General features: G+C 45.2%; 1 protein-coding gene across 1 annotated transcript; it reads right to left on the reverse strand.

Annotated features, from left to right (window-relative positions):
• Positions 1–297: 297 nt before the first annotated feature.
• pof1b (POF1B actin binding protein) lies at positions 298–15,124 on the reverse strand. Its single transcript, XM_029173196.3, has 13 exons — positions 14,424–15,124; positions 12,122–12,205; positions 6,784–7,022; positions 5,413–5,446; positions 5,236–5,316; positions 5,071–5,163; positions 4,578–4,691; positions 4,332–4,484; positions 4,130–4,249; positions 3,836–4,024; positions 3,106–3,176; positions 2,904–3,010; positions 298–2,016 (listed from the first exon to the last, which is right to left on the reverse strand). Exons 1-12 carry the CDS (start codon positions 14,751–14,753, stop codon positions 2,911–2,913), a joined length of 1,608 nt encoding a protein of 535 aa, XP_029029029.1. The 5' UTR covers positions 14,754–15,124; the 3' UTR covers positions 298–2,016; positions 2,904–2,910.
• Between the last annotated feature and the right edge of the window lie 254 nt (positions 15,125–15,378).

The following is a 15,378-nucleotide window of genomic DNA, read 5'->3' on the forward strand; positions in this document are numbered from 1 at the left end:
CAACCCATTTGCACTGCGATGTGGTGGTTTGTTCTTTCTGTGTTGACACGCAGCCAACTGAGCCGGGCCCCACAGGGCTGGGATGACCTCATTCTCTGAATCCCTGCTCCATCAGTTCCCCTCATTGACCCCGAGCTGAGAACAGCCTGTCGAGTGGAGCTGGGTCCCTCTGCTGGACGTACTGCTACACTAAAAAGCCTTTTTATCAAATGAGTACTGGAGCAAAATAAACACGGCGGCGGGTGCAGCCTCTAAAGACTGTGCAAACTTTAAATAAAAAAGCCAAGGAAGTGGACGTTTGCAAAGATACGACTGATTTTAATCACAACCTGGGAAATATATAAACACATCTATTTGCAGATTAGCCAAAACATGTTAATTTAGCTCAGCGGACAGTTTATCCTCTGCTGGCAAACAAAGGCACAGTTGGTCTATTTAAAATACCCACATAGTGAAAGCTTCTAATAGTCCACTGCTGGCGAAGCAGGTCGAAAATTAGTAGTTGCCATTTTTATCCTTCTGAGCAGATGAGAATGATATCTTATACTAAACAATGATGCTGGCGTTCGCTTAAGACAACATTTCTAACAGACTGAAGTCATAACCTTTGTACATGCTTGACTCTGTGTCCACTGGGCCCCGTCCTCTCCGTACTCTGGATCAGACGGTCGCAGAAGGTCCAGTGTGGCTCGCTTCATGTAACATGAGATGTGTTTTCATCATTTCCATGTCAGCCTCAAATATGTCATTCATCCTGTTCTGTTTCGTAATAGAAGTCAGCCATTACTAACACCCCAAAAGAGTTGGTTGTTGATAACAAGTACGTGTAGGACAGTGGAGCCCCAGTGGATACAAAGCCTTTTACCATGCTTCAATATGCCTAAAGCCGACCAGGAAAACAAGAAAAAAAAGCTTCCTCTCAGATGTTACACAGCCTCAACCCAGATCCCTTAGTCACATACAGACATGTTAAACCTGACCCACGCACCTCCGAGTCAGCGAAAACATACAAACCTCAACGTAAAACGCTTTGGAAATTACACAACTGATATACAAACGATCCATTAGCATAAAAGCAAAGCAAAACTACCCCATTATTTTCCATATTGCAGGAAAGCTGCACTAAATATAAATATAAAAGAAATATTTACATGCAGAGGAGCAATAATAACAAGGTGTCCGCTTCCTCATCTCCTGGGCTAACGTGGATGTGGTGGCTTTGAAGGGGGTCTCATGCTACGTCCTAGACGATATCAGTCCAAACATGGTGACAACTGGAAGCTGATGGAACCCAGTGCTTTACTGGAACGTATTAGCTCACGGGGCTAAAGAATGGGCATTGCAGTCATATATCACAATACAATCTGTGATACAGAGATACAGCTACAGTTTATGTGTGTGTTGTTGTGTATAACATTCAGTGATACAGTGTAAACACATACAGTAGATGTATTACTGTTTCAGTACATTAAGTGTAATGCATCACAGATGACTGTCTTGCAGTACATCACAGAATCGCATGTCAGTGATTCTATCCTGATCCATATGCTACAGTTCCCAAGCCCACAGCAGCATTTAGAGTAAAGAGCCCAATCAGGTGACAGGCTTTACAGTTTAGCTCACATTCTGGTCTTGAACTAATCAAGCTAAATTTTAATCTAAACTGTCCAATCAGATCCACGTCCCAGTTGTCAAGGCTGTCACTATAAACCAGTGCACAGCTGATGAAACGTAGCATAGTCCAGAAAAGGTTTTGGTCTTAAATTTAATGGATTATTTTTAAAAAGCCCAAATGAAACAGTCACCGCAAACAAACCTAATTAGTTGAAAACAAAAGACCGAGGCCAACGATCCCGAGCTTAGGAAGGGAATGGGTATTTTAACCACCACCAACCCGGGGAGCCCTGAGGACGCGGGAGGAAGAGGGAGGGTGAGCGAGGGTGAGGGTGGAGCGGGTGCAGCATGCAGGGTGGGACGGGAGCTTGGCGTCTGCGTCTTCGTGCCGTTCAATCATTCCTGTCGGACAGAAGCAGTGTATCGTTAAGGGGTTGTAATGATTTCCTGTTTCAAGATAAGCACAACACAGTATCACTTATGTCTTTGTCCAAACCACCAGTGAGGTTTAAAAAAAAAAGATGGGGGGGGGGGGGGTGTCTGGGTCGCAGACAAAATGTAAAACGGCAGCCTGAACAGTTTCCACCTTTACTGACACAAGGCACCAAAACATTAGAGCCGTTCCACCACAGGGAGGCACCAGTTCCTCTAAGTTACACCAGATGTAATTATATGACAGTCAGCACCCCTGCGGTTAACTGTGAGCTCTATTAGCCACAAATATGAAGTACTAATTATGGCATACAATAATGCTTAGTTCATAATCATAACTGAAATCATGATACGCTGAAGGAAGCATAAACATCATTACTGACTTAAAGGTCATGGTGATCAAAACAGCATTACTAATTTGTGCATTAACAGCTACGATCAGAACCTTACTGATAATAAAGAGTTATTAATACTTTTTAAAAGGCTCCTTTGTATGTTGTGTGTCTTGTTACAAAGCCTTCCACAGTCAACACTCTGGCCTCTGGATGCCACTCTTCATTATGTCAGTGTTGAATTTAGTGCATCTTGGAGAAGATCGTCTTTGCCAGTCGGCAGCAGCAGAAATTAGCAGCGGGCCTCGATGCCAGCGACGCGGCCACCAACTCACAAACAGGCTGTTTGCAATATGTGCTCGACAGCTTCGGGGCCTTTATTACTTCACTCCCTGATGTCGTCTGTAGATTTCAAGGCTTTTGAGTTGTTGTGTTTACATTTTACACAGCGCGCCAACCTTTATGGAAACCGTTGCAGGTGGCTAACGCTAGCGTGCCGTCGTTTCCACCTCCCCTGTTTTTTACCTGTTCCTCATTGCTCGATGACAATGGTCTTGTCTTCTTTGACAGGTGAGGAGGTGATCTGGTAGTCGTCGCTGAGCAGACCCAGGATGGGGTACTGGTTCCTGTACCTGCGTCCCCACACACAGATGAACAGATTACTCATATTATTCAGGTTATTCACAGGCAGATTCTTGTGGATCTCAGCTTTTCGGCGTTGTCATACCTCTTAGTGATGATCGTCTTGGTGACGTTCTTGGAGCTGTTGTTTCTCTCCAGCATGAGCCTCTTAATCTCCTGAGGGCCGTGAGATTAAAGGGTGCGTGAGTGGAGCTGACAGCCACGTTACAGTTACTGTGACTATTTCATATAATAAGATACTGCATTCGTTTTTTTTTAAGTTATCTAAAACCTGTGTGGCATTACTGTTATTCCAATTTGCATCAAGTCGAGACAAAAGACTATTCATGAAGCCATTAAAGAATCTTGGCTTCTTTGTTTATTTAACACAGACTATGTCCTTGTCTCCTGTGTGTTCTTGCCAGCGAGTCCTTTAATCAGATCACTTTTAAACACTAGCATTGCCAAAACTTGCTGTCGCTCTTCGTGTGTGTGTGTGAGAAACTTTAACGCAGGCATGCGACGCCGGCACCCTCGGGTGACAACCGCATTCCTGGGGTTAAATTAACTGTCAGCCTGCTCCAGTCGAAGCTGGGCACAAAAGGGTCAGAATGCAGTTGTACCAGAAGGGTGAAAGTTACGTAAAGAAACAAAATGTCCAGAACAGGGTGTTTCTGCGCAAACGGCTCTGCGGTTCTGCTGAAGCAACCGCTGACCTCATTTTCAGAAGCTAATCACGTAATGACGTGCATTTTAAACACGTGCATTTGTACTGTAACTGTTGGGATCCATTACTAAATGACAGTCAGGGGACTGGCGTGTGCTCGTTCACAGACCTCCTCCTGTTTGGTGATGGTGGTCTGCCGTTGTTCCAACATGGTGAGCAGCTCGGAGATCTTGAGCTGGAGACTCTTCTCTGCGGAGGAGGTGGAGGTGGAGGTGGTGACGGAGGTGGAGGTCGTCGAGGACGAGGACGAGGATGATCTCTCAGCAGTGACCTGTGTCTGGAGGCGCGTTAACTGGGACTGGAGCAACAGAGAGGGAGGAGGAGAACGTGGGGAAGAGGGTCAGTGTCATACACACAGGCAAATGATCCTAATCATAATGCAGGAGCTTCGGGTTCTTCTCACCCTCAGTCTCTGTATCTCCTCATCTTTTTCTTGCTTCATGCTGTCGAGTTGGTCCTTGTACTGACGCGACAGCTCCTCCGTCTTGATGTGCAGAGTGGAGCTGCTGGCTTGGCCGGCCAGCTAGAGAACAGGAAGCACAAAAGGAGTCGACTTTAACCTTGGTGCGCTTCTATGGGTGGGGGTGGGACTGGCAGGGCTTCACCTTCTGTCGGAGCATCTCGTTCTCCTTCTCCAGCGCCCTCGTCCTCCCCTCCAGCTCTTTGAGCTTGAACTCGCGACTCGAGTCTGTGTTTCGGCTGCTCATCGCCTGTTGCTCCAGGGAGCGTTGTGTGGTCATGGACTCCTTCAGGGACAGCTGGAGAGGAGCAACACGTGCCGTTTGACCACTACTGTGCCGCGTACAATAACCTACGTGACGGCTATAATGTCCCAGGATGCAGCGCTTTACCTGGAGCTGCCGGTTGTTTTCTCTCATGGCCTCCAGGAGACTGTCGTACTGCTGAGCCTGGTCTGCTTTGAAGGTCAGGTCTCTCTCCAATGACTCCTTCTCACTCTCCAGGCGCTGCAACAACACACGCATCAGAGTGTGTACGTTGTAAAAAGGTTTTTACTTTGGTCATATTAATAAAAAGGGTAAAATCACCTGGATTCTTATTCTTGTGTTTACATTACTGTAAACATTACATCACAAAAATTTGGTCTTCAGGAATGCAGTGACACCAAGATTAAGACAACAAGCCTATTATTACGCTATGTAGCCTTAAGTCAGTGTCTGCTGCCATTAGAGCTTATTTATTGGTGTGTACACATACTATGGAAAGGAACATGAGTGCCCACAGTATACGTTCACGTTTCACTTATGCAACCTTCATGTTCTGACACATCTCCTAATTGGATGAACATGCCTCATGCAGGAGCGTTTCAGCAGCAGCAGCTCTTACCCGTAGGTCCTCCGACATGTGGAGCAGCTCCTCTCTCAGGCTGCTGAAGGTGGATAAGAGCAGACGCATGCTTTTATCTGCAGTGAGGCGAGTCTGAAACACACAATCCGACATCAGCGTGTGACAGAGACGATAAAAAGAAAAAAAAGCTATTCTGTCACTCACCTGCAGCAGGTAGCGGATTTGTTGTTTGGTGAGTTCAGTGGCTCCTTTGGGAATTAAAGCCTCCACCTCCCGTTCCTGCTCCTGAAGCACACAGTCAAACAAGAGAATGTAGTGACAGATGAGTGAGTGAGTGAGCGAGTGAATGGGGTGAGTGAGTGATGTTGGTTTGATTCTCACCCTGGCGTCAATGCTGGAATCCAGACGTTGTCTCCTGTAACACAGACAAACATGAGAAAGGCAACAAAATGGCAAAAGCTGAGATGCAACATTTATTTAATATTTCCTGCAGACAATTTTTGGTAATGACTTCAATAAATTTCACAGTGCTTTCCATCTGTGGGTGATGTGGGAGGATTAGGTTGAGGTCAGGGTTTGGGTGAGGCCTATCATTTTGATGCTTAAGGTAAAGCAATGTGATGAGATGCGACTCCTCAAGGCAGTGGCTGCAGTGTTTATGCTTCTTGCAATTACAACAGCCACAGCTTGAACAAATACTGGCAAACACCCTGGTGATACTGCATTTTCTCTGACTGTAATGGATCTACAACACCCTAACATACAGTATTTATTGCAACGATGGTGGTTTGTCTCTCAACACTAAAACTTAACAGATTAATGCTTGTGATTATAAAAGATCCAGAACGTGATGGTACAGTACATGCAGTAACATGCATAAAAGGAATGGTTCAAATACCCCAATGAATGCTGGGAGGGTTCATCCTATGTCCTATGCCATGTTCCTACAATAACATGGTTCATACTTAATTCAGATCTGATTGTGGCACAATCACAAAGACTTTGTGAAGATTTGGGATCAGTAAGTCAAAAAGGAAATGAGCTATTTTAATCTGGGCTGAATTTCCTAAACCTGAGATTTATGCCTGCAGTAAGATATGGATTTACTTTAACCCCTGTAGCTCTGGACCTGGTTAAATAAACCAGTTGTACCAGTGTTACAGTATGTGTGTTAGTCTGTACCCAGTGATTTAGAGCCTCAGATGTCAGAGGTGACCGACACAGACATGAAAAGCTGCAGGAGGATTAAGATTTTATCGTTTCACACACTACCTAAAATAACATGGCATCAATCAGCTGGGTGGAACCCTGATGGACAAAAACCTCAGTTTATAACCTGCTGCTCAGACCAGTAGCTCATTGGCTACATCAAATCACCTGGTCTACGGCTCACGCCTCCCTCCCATCAAGGTTTCCTGTAAGTGTGAGCTTCACACTAGGTTCTAAACAACCAGTATTGACTTCTTCAAATAAAACTAATACTTGAACAATGCTTGGGCTCAAAATACTACAGTTTCATCTCTGCAGGATAAATCATCTGCAATGAGAAACAACAGAAGTTCCTAGTGAACGTGACCTGACAACTAATCCAAACCCAGCATCTATCACCATGACGACATCCCATGGGTAAAAGCCAAGATAATAAAACCAGGCTTCCTGTTATAATACTGCTTGCATTCCATGAGGCTCCAATAAGTAAACAAGTCTAAGTCCACTCCAGAAACTGGTCGGGACAGAGGCTTTAACACTTACTGTCCACGCATCTTGGACACGTTGTCAGAGATGCAGGTGTGGATGTCACAGTTCTTCCTGTGGATCTCTGCCAGCAGCTCGCCAAAGAAGCGCGTGTCCATCTTGGTGGGCTGGGGCGCCTCCCTCACCTCGCTCCTCACCTCTGTCCGGGACAGCTTCTGGATCATGGGCGGCGGCTTGTTCTGTATGACGTTCACAATCTCCACCTCTTCCACCTCCACCGTCTCATCCTCCTCTTCCTGCAGGACGGACAGAGACTAGGTCAGCTTCATCCTGTGTTTATGTGCAACGATGACGAGCATGTAGCGACTGACTCATCATCTGACTCACAGATACTGAGAGAAGGACTAATGCCCCCTGTTATCTACCTGCACTTATACCTGTTGCATAACCTGTTAACTAGTGACTCGTGTCCTGTTCACATATTAACTCTCCGCCTGTCAAGCCCTTTGTGTCTGTTGACACTCTGCAGATTTCTCAAGCTTGTTTTGTCTTCAAAACCTACTTTTGTCTATTTTTAGGTCAAGTGGTGCACTTTGTGATGAAGCCGCTTGTTAATGGGCTCTTTACAAAACAATTTCAGCCTTTGTAAATATATGTGGCTGTTCAGAGCAGCCCCGTCAGATTCCACATGAGCGCAAGTGACGGTTACACTGCTGTGGAATTGGAGAGCCACCAAGACCCACATGCAGCCCAGCAGATTCAGATTTAGACCCTGGTTCAGAGGAGGTTCTACCATTGTGGTGATGGATTATTGCAGGTTGCTCTGTATGACTGTGACAGAAACACTGTGTCATGGCCCTCTGATCCTGCTCTCACTTCAAAGCTGAAGCTATAAAGACTAAACAATGATGTCATAACTACCAGGAAACGTAGGCGCAGTGGCTGAAAGGCCAAACCCTGTGAAAAACCAACACCAAAAGTAAACAAGGCCCTTTATTTCACACTTCCTTCTGGAAACCAACTCAATTTCAGAGAGTACAAAATCTACAGCTGCTTTTGAAATCCTCTACAAGGCGAGTTTCCTAAGGGCTAAATACAAACAGCTAGAATGAGGGACTTATGCAAAGCCTGGGGGTGAGTGCGTCTCTGCAGCTGCTACGATAACATTGCTCTCATTTCTGCAGTAAACAAGAGAGCGGAGACGAGAAAGGAACCAGCCGAGTCCAGTCCTATGTTAGATTATAAAATAAAAAAAAACATTGACACCTCTGAGGTTTCAAAAGTAACTTCAACTCCAAACTCAGCATGTCAGCCTCTCTGGTGTGTGCGTGTGTGTGTGTGTGTGTGTGTGTGTGTGTGTGTGTGTGTGTGTGCGTGCGTGCGTGTGTGCGTGTGTGCAGTGATGTAGGTCAGTGTGTGAACCAGCCTCTGTGTGACTAAGTAACACTAGAAGTTGTTATTAGAGAGAGGAGGTCACGTAGCCTCACCGCGCTGCACCGCTCTCAGGGTCTTTGTATGTCCTGCAAAACAGTTCCCTCTCATCGGGTCATTTCTGTGTATCAGGACGGGAGTTTGTATTAGGCTCTATTCAGAATGAAGCATTTCATACAACTGAAAGCCACAATTCAACCAGAAACCCATGCTTCTACTATTAGTAAGTATTTACACATCCTGCTAGGTCTCTGGACTTCACTTTTAATGTCAACAGTTACAAACCCGTCTGAAGCGTGTGTGGTGACAGCAAATATCAACTTCAAGCCAACAACAGAAGCAGGTTATGTAAATCAATAGTCACGATCACCCTGCAGTTTTAACTGGTGGCCGACAGAGTCACTCACCATCTTCCAAAGATGGGGACTGAGCTACATGGAAGTCGGGCTGGGAGCCAGTGGTGGAATACTAAGTCAAGTCGATCCAGGTCATTAAAACACTGGAGGACGTCCAGGCGTCACCATGGCTACCAATTGAAAGCATGGCTTTACAGGGGAGGTTGTGTGTGAGAAAACCACCATAGCGATGGCTGCGATACTGTAGCTTTGCACTCATACGTCACTTTCTATTCACTAAAAGGATGGAGCAACACCCACAACACGTTTTTTAGATAAAAATCTGGTAGTAACCTAAACGACTCCCTGGTTGCAAAAGCAGAACTGTCCATCAGGAGGAAAGTATCTCTCATTTGACACATGAGGACGTGAGAATAAAGAGATGCTAAATAATAAAAATGAGGTCATCAGTCTGAGCTTTTTCAACCACTGACAACTCTCACTTTGGGAGGAACAGTAAACACTGTAGGGATACTGCTATTTTATCATCATCACACAGAACCACATGCAGATCCCGACTGGTTTCACAGGACCATAACTCACCTCCACCACTAGTTTGACAGCTTCAGCAGCAGAGAACGCACATCGCACACGGATGTCGCAATTGACTTTCAGTGTTATAAACCAGAGCTGTCAGCTGCTGACAGGAGCCTTCGCAGATGAGGGTCACATGAGATTAGTGTTATCACGTTGATCACAGTTTGGCATCGCGCTGAAGGCACCGAATAACAGCTGTGGAGCATTTAAATGCTCCTAATGCTTTTCCTGCACAGCTTCAAATCAGCCCCAACAGAATCAAGAGACTAGTTTGAATGAAATATGGTAATAACTAAGGCTGGGTTTTCCTGTTTGTCACAGACACTATTGGGAACGCTGCTGTTTCCTCTTGGTAAACATTAAATGCTCTCGCCTCACGACCACATGACACCATCGCTCACCGTCCTGTAATCAAGACGGCATACTTTGCATTCCCTGCCGTGGTGAGAAAAGCCTCTCAGCCCGTTTGTCACAGTCACATAAGCCTCGAATCTGATCTGCGATCAGACGCTACGCGATCGCCCCTCCTTTGTGAGAAAAGGCAGCGAGGCGACAGATTTGACTCTCTCAGTAAACGTCTGTCAACGGCTGCGCTGCTAAATTTGCACCTGCACCTAAACTCACGGGAGCATTTTTGCAGCTCGGTGGCTTTGATGTGCTCAAGAGTCAGGATTTGCTGAAGGACAAGAAGAATAAGAGGCGTGAACTTCAATTCCAGATGGTGCATAAATTCTAAAAAGTGTAGTGGATGCAGTATAAGCTGAGTCAGAGCTCTTTAGCATCAAGTTCACCCACTACAGAATCCATAGTTTAAATCTTAACTGTCTAACATCTGTACAGCTGCCACTCTGGCCTGTAAAAACCTGCACATACTGTATGTCTGCTAACAGCTGCAGGCAGAGATATAGAACTCTGTATATGTGTGGTTTGAGTCTGACTCGGAGGGCATGTCACGCTTTACTTGGCTCAGCGAGTGAAGGTTTCATCTAATGAGGCGGTTCAAAGATGAGAAAATTGAACTGCTATAGTTGGCATTTTTTTCAAATTCTCATCTGCCACGTCTGTGAGGGATTTTCAAAAGAGAATTAGGTCATAGAAGAAGTCCAACGTGCTTTTAATGTCTGTTCAGGTTTGACATGAGACAACACTATTTGTCTTCTACTCTAGAGCCAAGAGTCAGTTACTCAGAACTGTTTTTGGCGTGATTCGTTTACCGCACCTTCCACCGTCGCTCATTTCAAATAATAATAATACAGTAGGTAACATTCCACAGGAGCCACACCACGACAAACAGATCTGTACCTAGCGGACCTGAATGGGGATTTTGCCAAATAGCATGTTTAATATGAATACGCACAAATAAAATGTGCATTCAACCCCTACAGCAACCCCCCCGACCCCGTACATCCAATTGTCCTCATGAAAATTGCACCTGGCACAAGATGTAGGATCAAAGAAGAAACTCTACAACACGGCTAAACGTCTCCTTGGTTCCTCCGACCAGGGCAAAAGATCACGAACGGGAAGACGATGTGCAGCTGGTAATTAAACATGGAACTAACGAGGCCCCAAAGCGTCTCCTACAGTGAATCTTTCCCACAGTATCTTAAAAGATAATTGAAATGCTCGTTTATTGCATGCACAGGTCTGGTCCAAGTGCACTCAGGCCTGGATCCACATTCAATTCAGTTTTATATGTTGCAGTTTTGTTCTTTCGATATCACACTGTGTGAATTGTTCAGAGCCGCTTTCAATGAAAGTTGCCAGTTACAGCCCTCGAGCTCGGTGCAAGTTCGAACAGAAAGACAACCGTCGGCACGATTGTCCGCGTCATCGCTCTGAAGCTCCACCCATCTGCTCTCATCCATCTCATCCAACGCCATCGTAGCCTAAGTAACTTTAACACCCTTAAATCCAGCAGCTTTCTGCTTCTTGCCCTATAGAGATTTTGACCTGGCTGCTGTTTATAGATCTCCATCCTCACTATAATCGATTAATGTGTCTTTTTTGAACGAATTCCATTAATTATTTTATATGAAAGCCCTTCACTCATGCAAATGGGTGAGCCTCTCACTTCATCAAATCAAAGCTAATAACGATATCTCTGCATTCAATCAGGAGTGTCTTGGACCATGCCAAAATGGCCTGAAAGCACCGTCATAGCCTCGATAAATCAAAGATCCTCCCTGTTTTGACAACAGCCGTGTACATGACGCTGCAGGTTCAAATCCAAGGAATGCATCCACCCACAGCAGAGGCCTATGAGAAGTGACCGGACACACCCCGATTTAACAACCAGCCTGAATGGTTTGTCAGCTTTGTGACAAGGTCCTGTGATTATGAACAAAGTGCTGTTGTAACAGTGTTAAGGTGGAGGCAGGGTGTAGCTGCGAACAAAGAGCGTGCACGTTCAGCCACTCGCCCCCGGCTGAACTGAGAAGACTTTATACCTGGAGAAAAAAAAGGGACAGACACCCGTTACGCTACTGTTCTTTCACGTACTCACATATTCCCATCTTGAGGTTTTTATGTTGACGGGTGTGGCTCAGGTTTCTCAGGTTAAAGAAAACACCTGCGACTGGAAAAACTCGCAATTTTGAATCATTTTGGAGAGAGATGGTTTCATAAGAAGAGGTCAAAAGATCCTAAAGACATTAAGGTAGTTTGACGCCAGTTCTGATCCTAGATAACTGCTCTTTAACTTTCCCTCTCTAGCGTGAGTGACAGTTTAAGTGAGTGGCATTATACAGTGACATGCTGCAACAGGCGACAGCCTTGTTTGGCCAGCAGAGCTGTGTGGCATGTTCAAAGTCTCAAGGTCTGTCATTAGCTCCAGATGCTAATCCACAGCTTTATTTATGTCCAACTAAAGTAAACTAAGTAAAAGAAAAAAGCAAGACTTAACATGACTCCAGCGATGAGTGAATAAAGAGGAAAACAGATGTTTGAGCAGCTGCCACACCTCTGTTTGACAAAGCATTCCCATCACATACAGTTCAGGGTGCCAGCTTGTAGTGGCTGTGTGTCCTTACCACCTCCTCTTCAGCACTTGGCTCGGGGCTCTTGATGGGACTGGATGACGGGCTGAACACCGATGAAGACTTTCTGCTGTTACTCTGGAAATGCAAGGAAGGAAAAGCGAAAGGAGAAAGGAGTCACATGATGCAATAAATATCCCCTCAAACCTTAAGATAAAAAAATCAATAAAGATTGGTTGATTTTAACCCGGCTAATAAAAGGTGAGCAGAACAAGCACCGCATTCATTCATGACTTTCTGCAGAAAACACCTGAGTGGAAAAACAACAAAGGCATTTCATTATGTTCAGGGAGTTACAGCTAAGTCACTGTTATGTCAGGCTTTATCAGTTTAAGTCAAACTGATAATGAAGTCATGCAAACTCAAATATGCAGAAGTGTTCTCAGGGCCGAAGGCTTAGGATTCAACATTAATTTAAACTTCAACTGTGAAATGACAACCTGAAACCTGACTACTGTGAGTAAAAACTAATCTAAGGAGTTTTGTGATAAGAATTTTGCAAAACGGTGAGAAGTAACTGGCTTTACTGTTACCAGGAATCTGGAGAATCTGTAAACCCTTAGTAGTGAATTACCTCATGCACAATTTATCTACTTACACAAGATCCGAAGCTGACAAGCTGCACGTATATGACCTGTATATAATTGGCCATGCAACTGTGATGACTCCTGAATGACAGAGAACTTGTTCTGGTAGACCACCTTTGCATTAAAGAGAAGAATGTGCACAGCAGGTGTGATTTGCATGCATTGACTCCTCTACGCCCAGTGTTGCCCATGACGTTTATATACTGTAGTACAATGCAGCAGTGTTTTCAGACTGAAGAGGTTGGTACTTGTTCGTCTGCATTGATGTCACTCTGAAGGCATCAGCAAATCGAAAATTGACTCTGAGCCCATAACAGCCTTGTGATTTGAGATGAGGTCAGGTAACGTGTTGATAATCCAACCAATAAAGTGCAATCCACCAGATTTGGACAGTAAATCAGTGAAGCACTTTGGCTCTAAAACCAACAGGTTGGTGATACAGCTTTACCAAACAGAAAAACAATGACACTAATTAAGATTAGGAACAACGTGGAACTTTCTGCCAGAGCTGAAAACTCCTGGACAGGCTACGAAGAGCAATACATGAGGCGACTCTGCCGCCTGCCCGTGTATTAAGGCAGTTTAATTCACAGAGCTGAATCAGCCAGGTGGAAGAATGTGTTTGTCTTCAAATGTAAGGGTGTGCCGCAGTCAGACCGGGTGTGGCACAATTTGTCTGTCGTAAGCATTAATAACTTTTACCTCTGAGTGCAGTGAGTTAAACTGAACAGAACAGACTTAATGTATAGTGGATTCATAATATAGTTAGAAAGGAAATAGGAAGAAACATGTTTATGAAAGAGGTAGTTGAACATAGTCGAATGATTGTTTAACTGCATAAACCTAATGTAAACTATCTGAGAGGTCAGTGCTTTCAGGGCTGATCAGAGCAGTGACAGGTTCTTTGACAACCCTTTGGCAGGTGCAGGACCTGACTGGTAAAAAGTAATAATTGAAGAGGACGGTGCAGATAAACCAGAGCGGTGTGTGAGCAAACGGCCTGCAGCGCAATTAGAACTGATCAAAGGGATCGCAAGATTAATAACGCCACATTATACCATGGGAGTGACAATGTGTCTGCATAACAGTTAATTGACAAGGAGCAGCAGTAAGAGTCTAATCCATCATGTGAGCAGATTATATTAACCTGAGAAGAGCTCAGTCACTCAGGCAAGAATTTAACAACAAACACTGGATTTAAATGGAAATGACATTTCTGATACCCATGTTTTTGCAAAGCGGTGAAGTACCGTGACTATGAAAACAAACACGTCTTTATACCTCGTATTTGAGGAATTTGAAAACATTTTTTCTATAAATAAATCCAAAGCAGCCACACACAGTGCATGCAACCTAACCCGGGGAATTTAATTTATTAGCAGCACGGAGAATTTAAATAGAATCATATAACAGAAAATTGCTAAAATGGTTAATTATGGACTGATGTTAATTATTTTATCAATTGTAACAATACAAATTCATCGTCACGTGGCGACTGGTTTGGTGTTGATGGAATAACAGTTTAATTGCTCTATAATGGCACTGAGCCACCAGGACGTATTCTGCGTGAGGTGTCATTTTTCATTCTGCTGCTCCGCTGGAAATCCCTCTTCTGTAGTGCGAGCCTCTGTTTAACTTGACACAACTACGCTTACGACGCTTTTAATAATCCTCGTCAGCAGCAGAAAGAGATAACGAAAGTCGCTCACCTCCAGCGCGGTGTGCTGCTGGTACATCAGATCGGAATCCTGGCTGCTGACGCTCAGGTGGGATAAATTCTGCAGGTTCTGCAGGTACACCGGGGAGGTCACCTGCTGCACCATGGGCTGCACCATAGGCTGCTGCATCAGGACGAAGGACTGCTGGGGCATGGCCTGCTGCACCGGCACCAGGTAGCGCAGCGTCTCATAGCCGTTCATCGCGAACGGCAGCTGCGCCACGGACGAGGCGTTGATCACCGTGCCCGCCACCGGCTCCGGGGAGGCCACGTTCACCGTCCGGTAGGTCGTGGTCGTCGTCTTCTGGCTCTGGAGAGACATCTTGATTGATCGCACGCGCGGATCAGATCAGACACTCCGCGAACCCGAGAGAGAGAGAGCGGAAAAACAACAGCGGGAGAGCTGGAAGTTTGCGCGAGACAGTGACGCAGATGAGTTGTCCTGTAGTTTCAGGAAGTTTTTTCAGTGAGCGGAGCACGAAATGGACCGTCCCCGTCCTCCTCCTCCTCCTGGCTTGGGCAGACTAACGAGAACAATCCGGTTTGAGGAATCCTGCCACAGAAAAGGAATAACTTGCGAGGGAGGCGCTGAGTTGTTCTATATGCAAATAATGCTGTGCGCATCAGGCGGTGGGAGGGTTCAGAGGAGAAACGACGCGGGGAACGACTCAGAGACGGCGCAAAGGTCAGCTGGACCGTCCTGGAGAGGACGCCGAGTGTAATCAGCTGAGTCCAGGCGTTTACACCAGGTGTTGCTGTGAAAAGTACAGATGATTTAACTACAGCCCAAAGTGTCATTTTTTCCTGGAACATTCAATGGATGAATCACTAGGTGGAGACAAACCGTAATAAATTAATAAAGTATTAACTAGAAATGTGTGAGTGAGAATTAAGGGCCTTACCCTTATTTTATGATGTGGCATGATTTATTACGCAACCAGGACGCC

This window comes from Betta splendens, chromosome 14, assembly GCF_900634795.4.
Source record: "Betta splendens chromosome 14, fBetSpl5.4, whole genome shotgun sequence".
Classification (NCBI taxonomy): Eukaryota; Metazoa; Chordata; class Actinopteri; order Anabantiformes; family Osphronemidae; genus Betta; species Betta splendens.

Excerpts from the sequence above, each read along its gene's own strand:
- pof1b (XM_029173196.3), bottom strand. The coding sequence starts at position 14,753 with ATGTCTCTCCAGAGCCAGAAGACGACGACCACGACCTACCGGACGGTG. Across the intron at positions 5,447-6,783 it reads GTGTCCAAGATGCGTGGACA|GAGACAACGTCTGGATTCCA; the intron begins GTAAGTGTTAAA and ends TCTGTGTTACAG. Across the intron at positions 3,011-3,105 it reads AAGACGATCATCACTAAGAG|GTACAGGAACCAGTACCCCA; the intron begins GTATGACAACGC and ends GTGGGGACGCAG.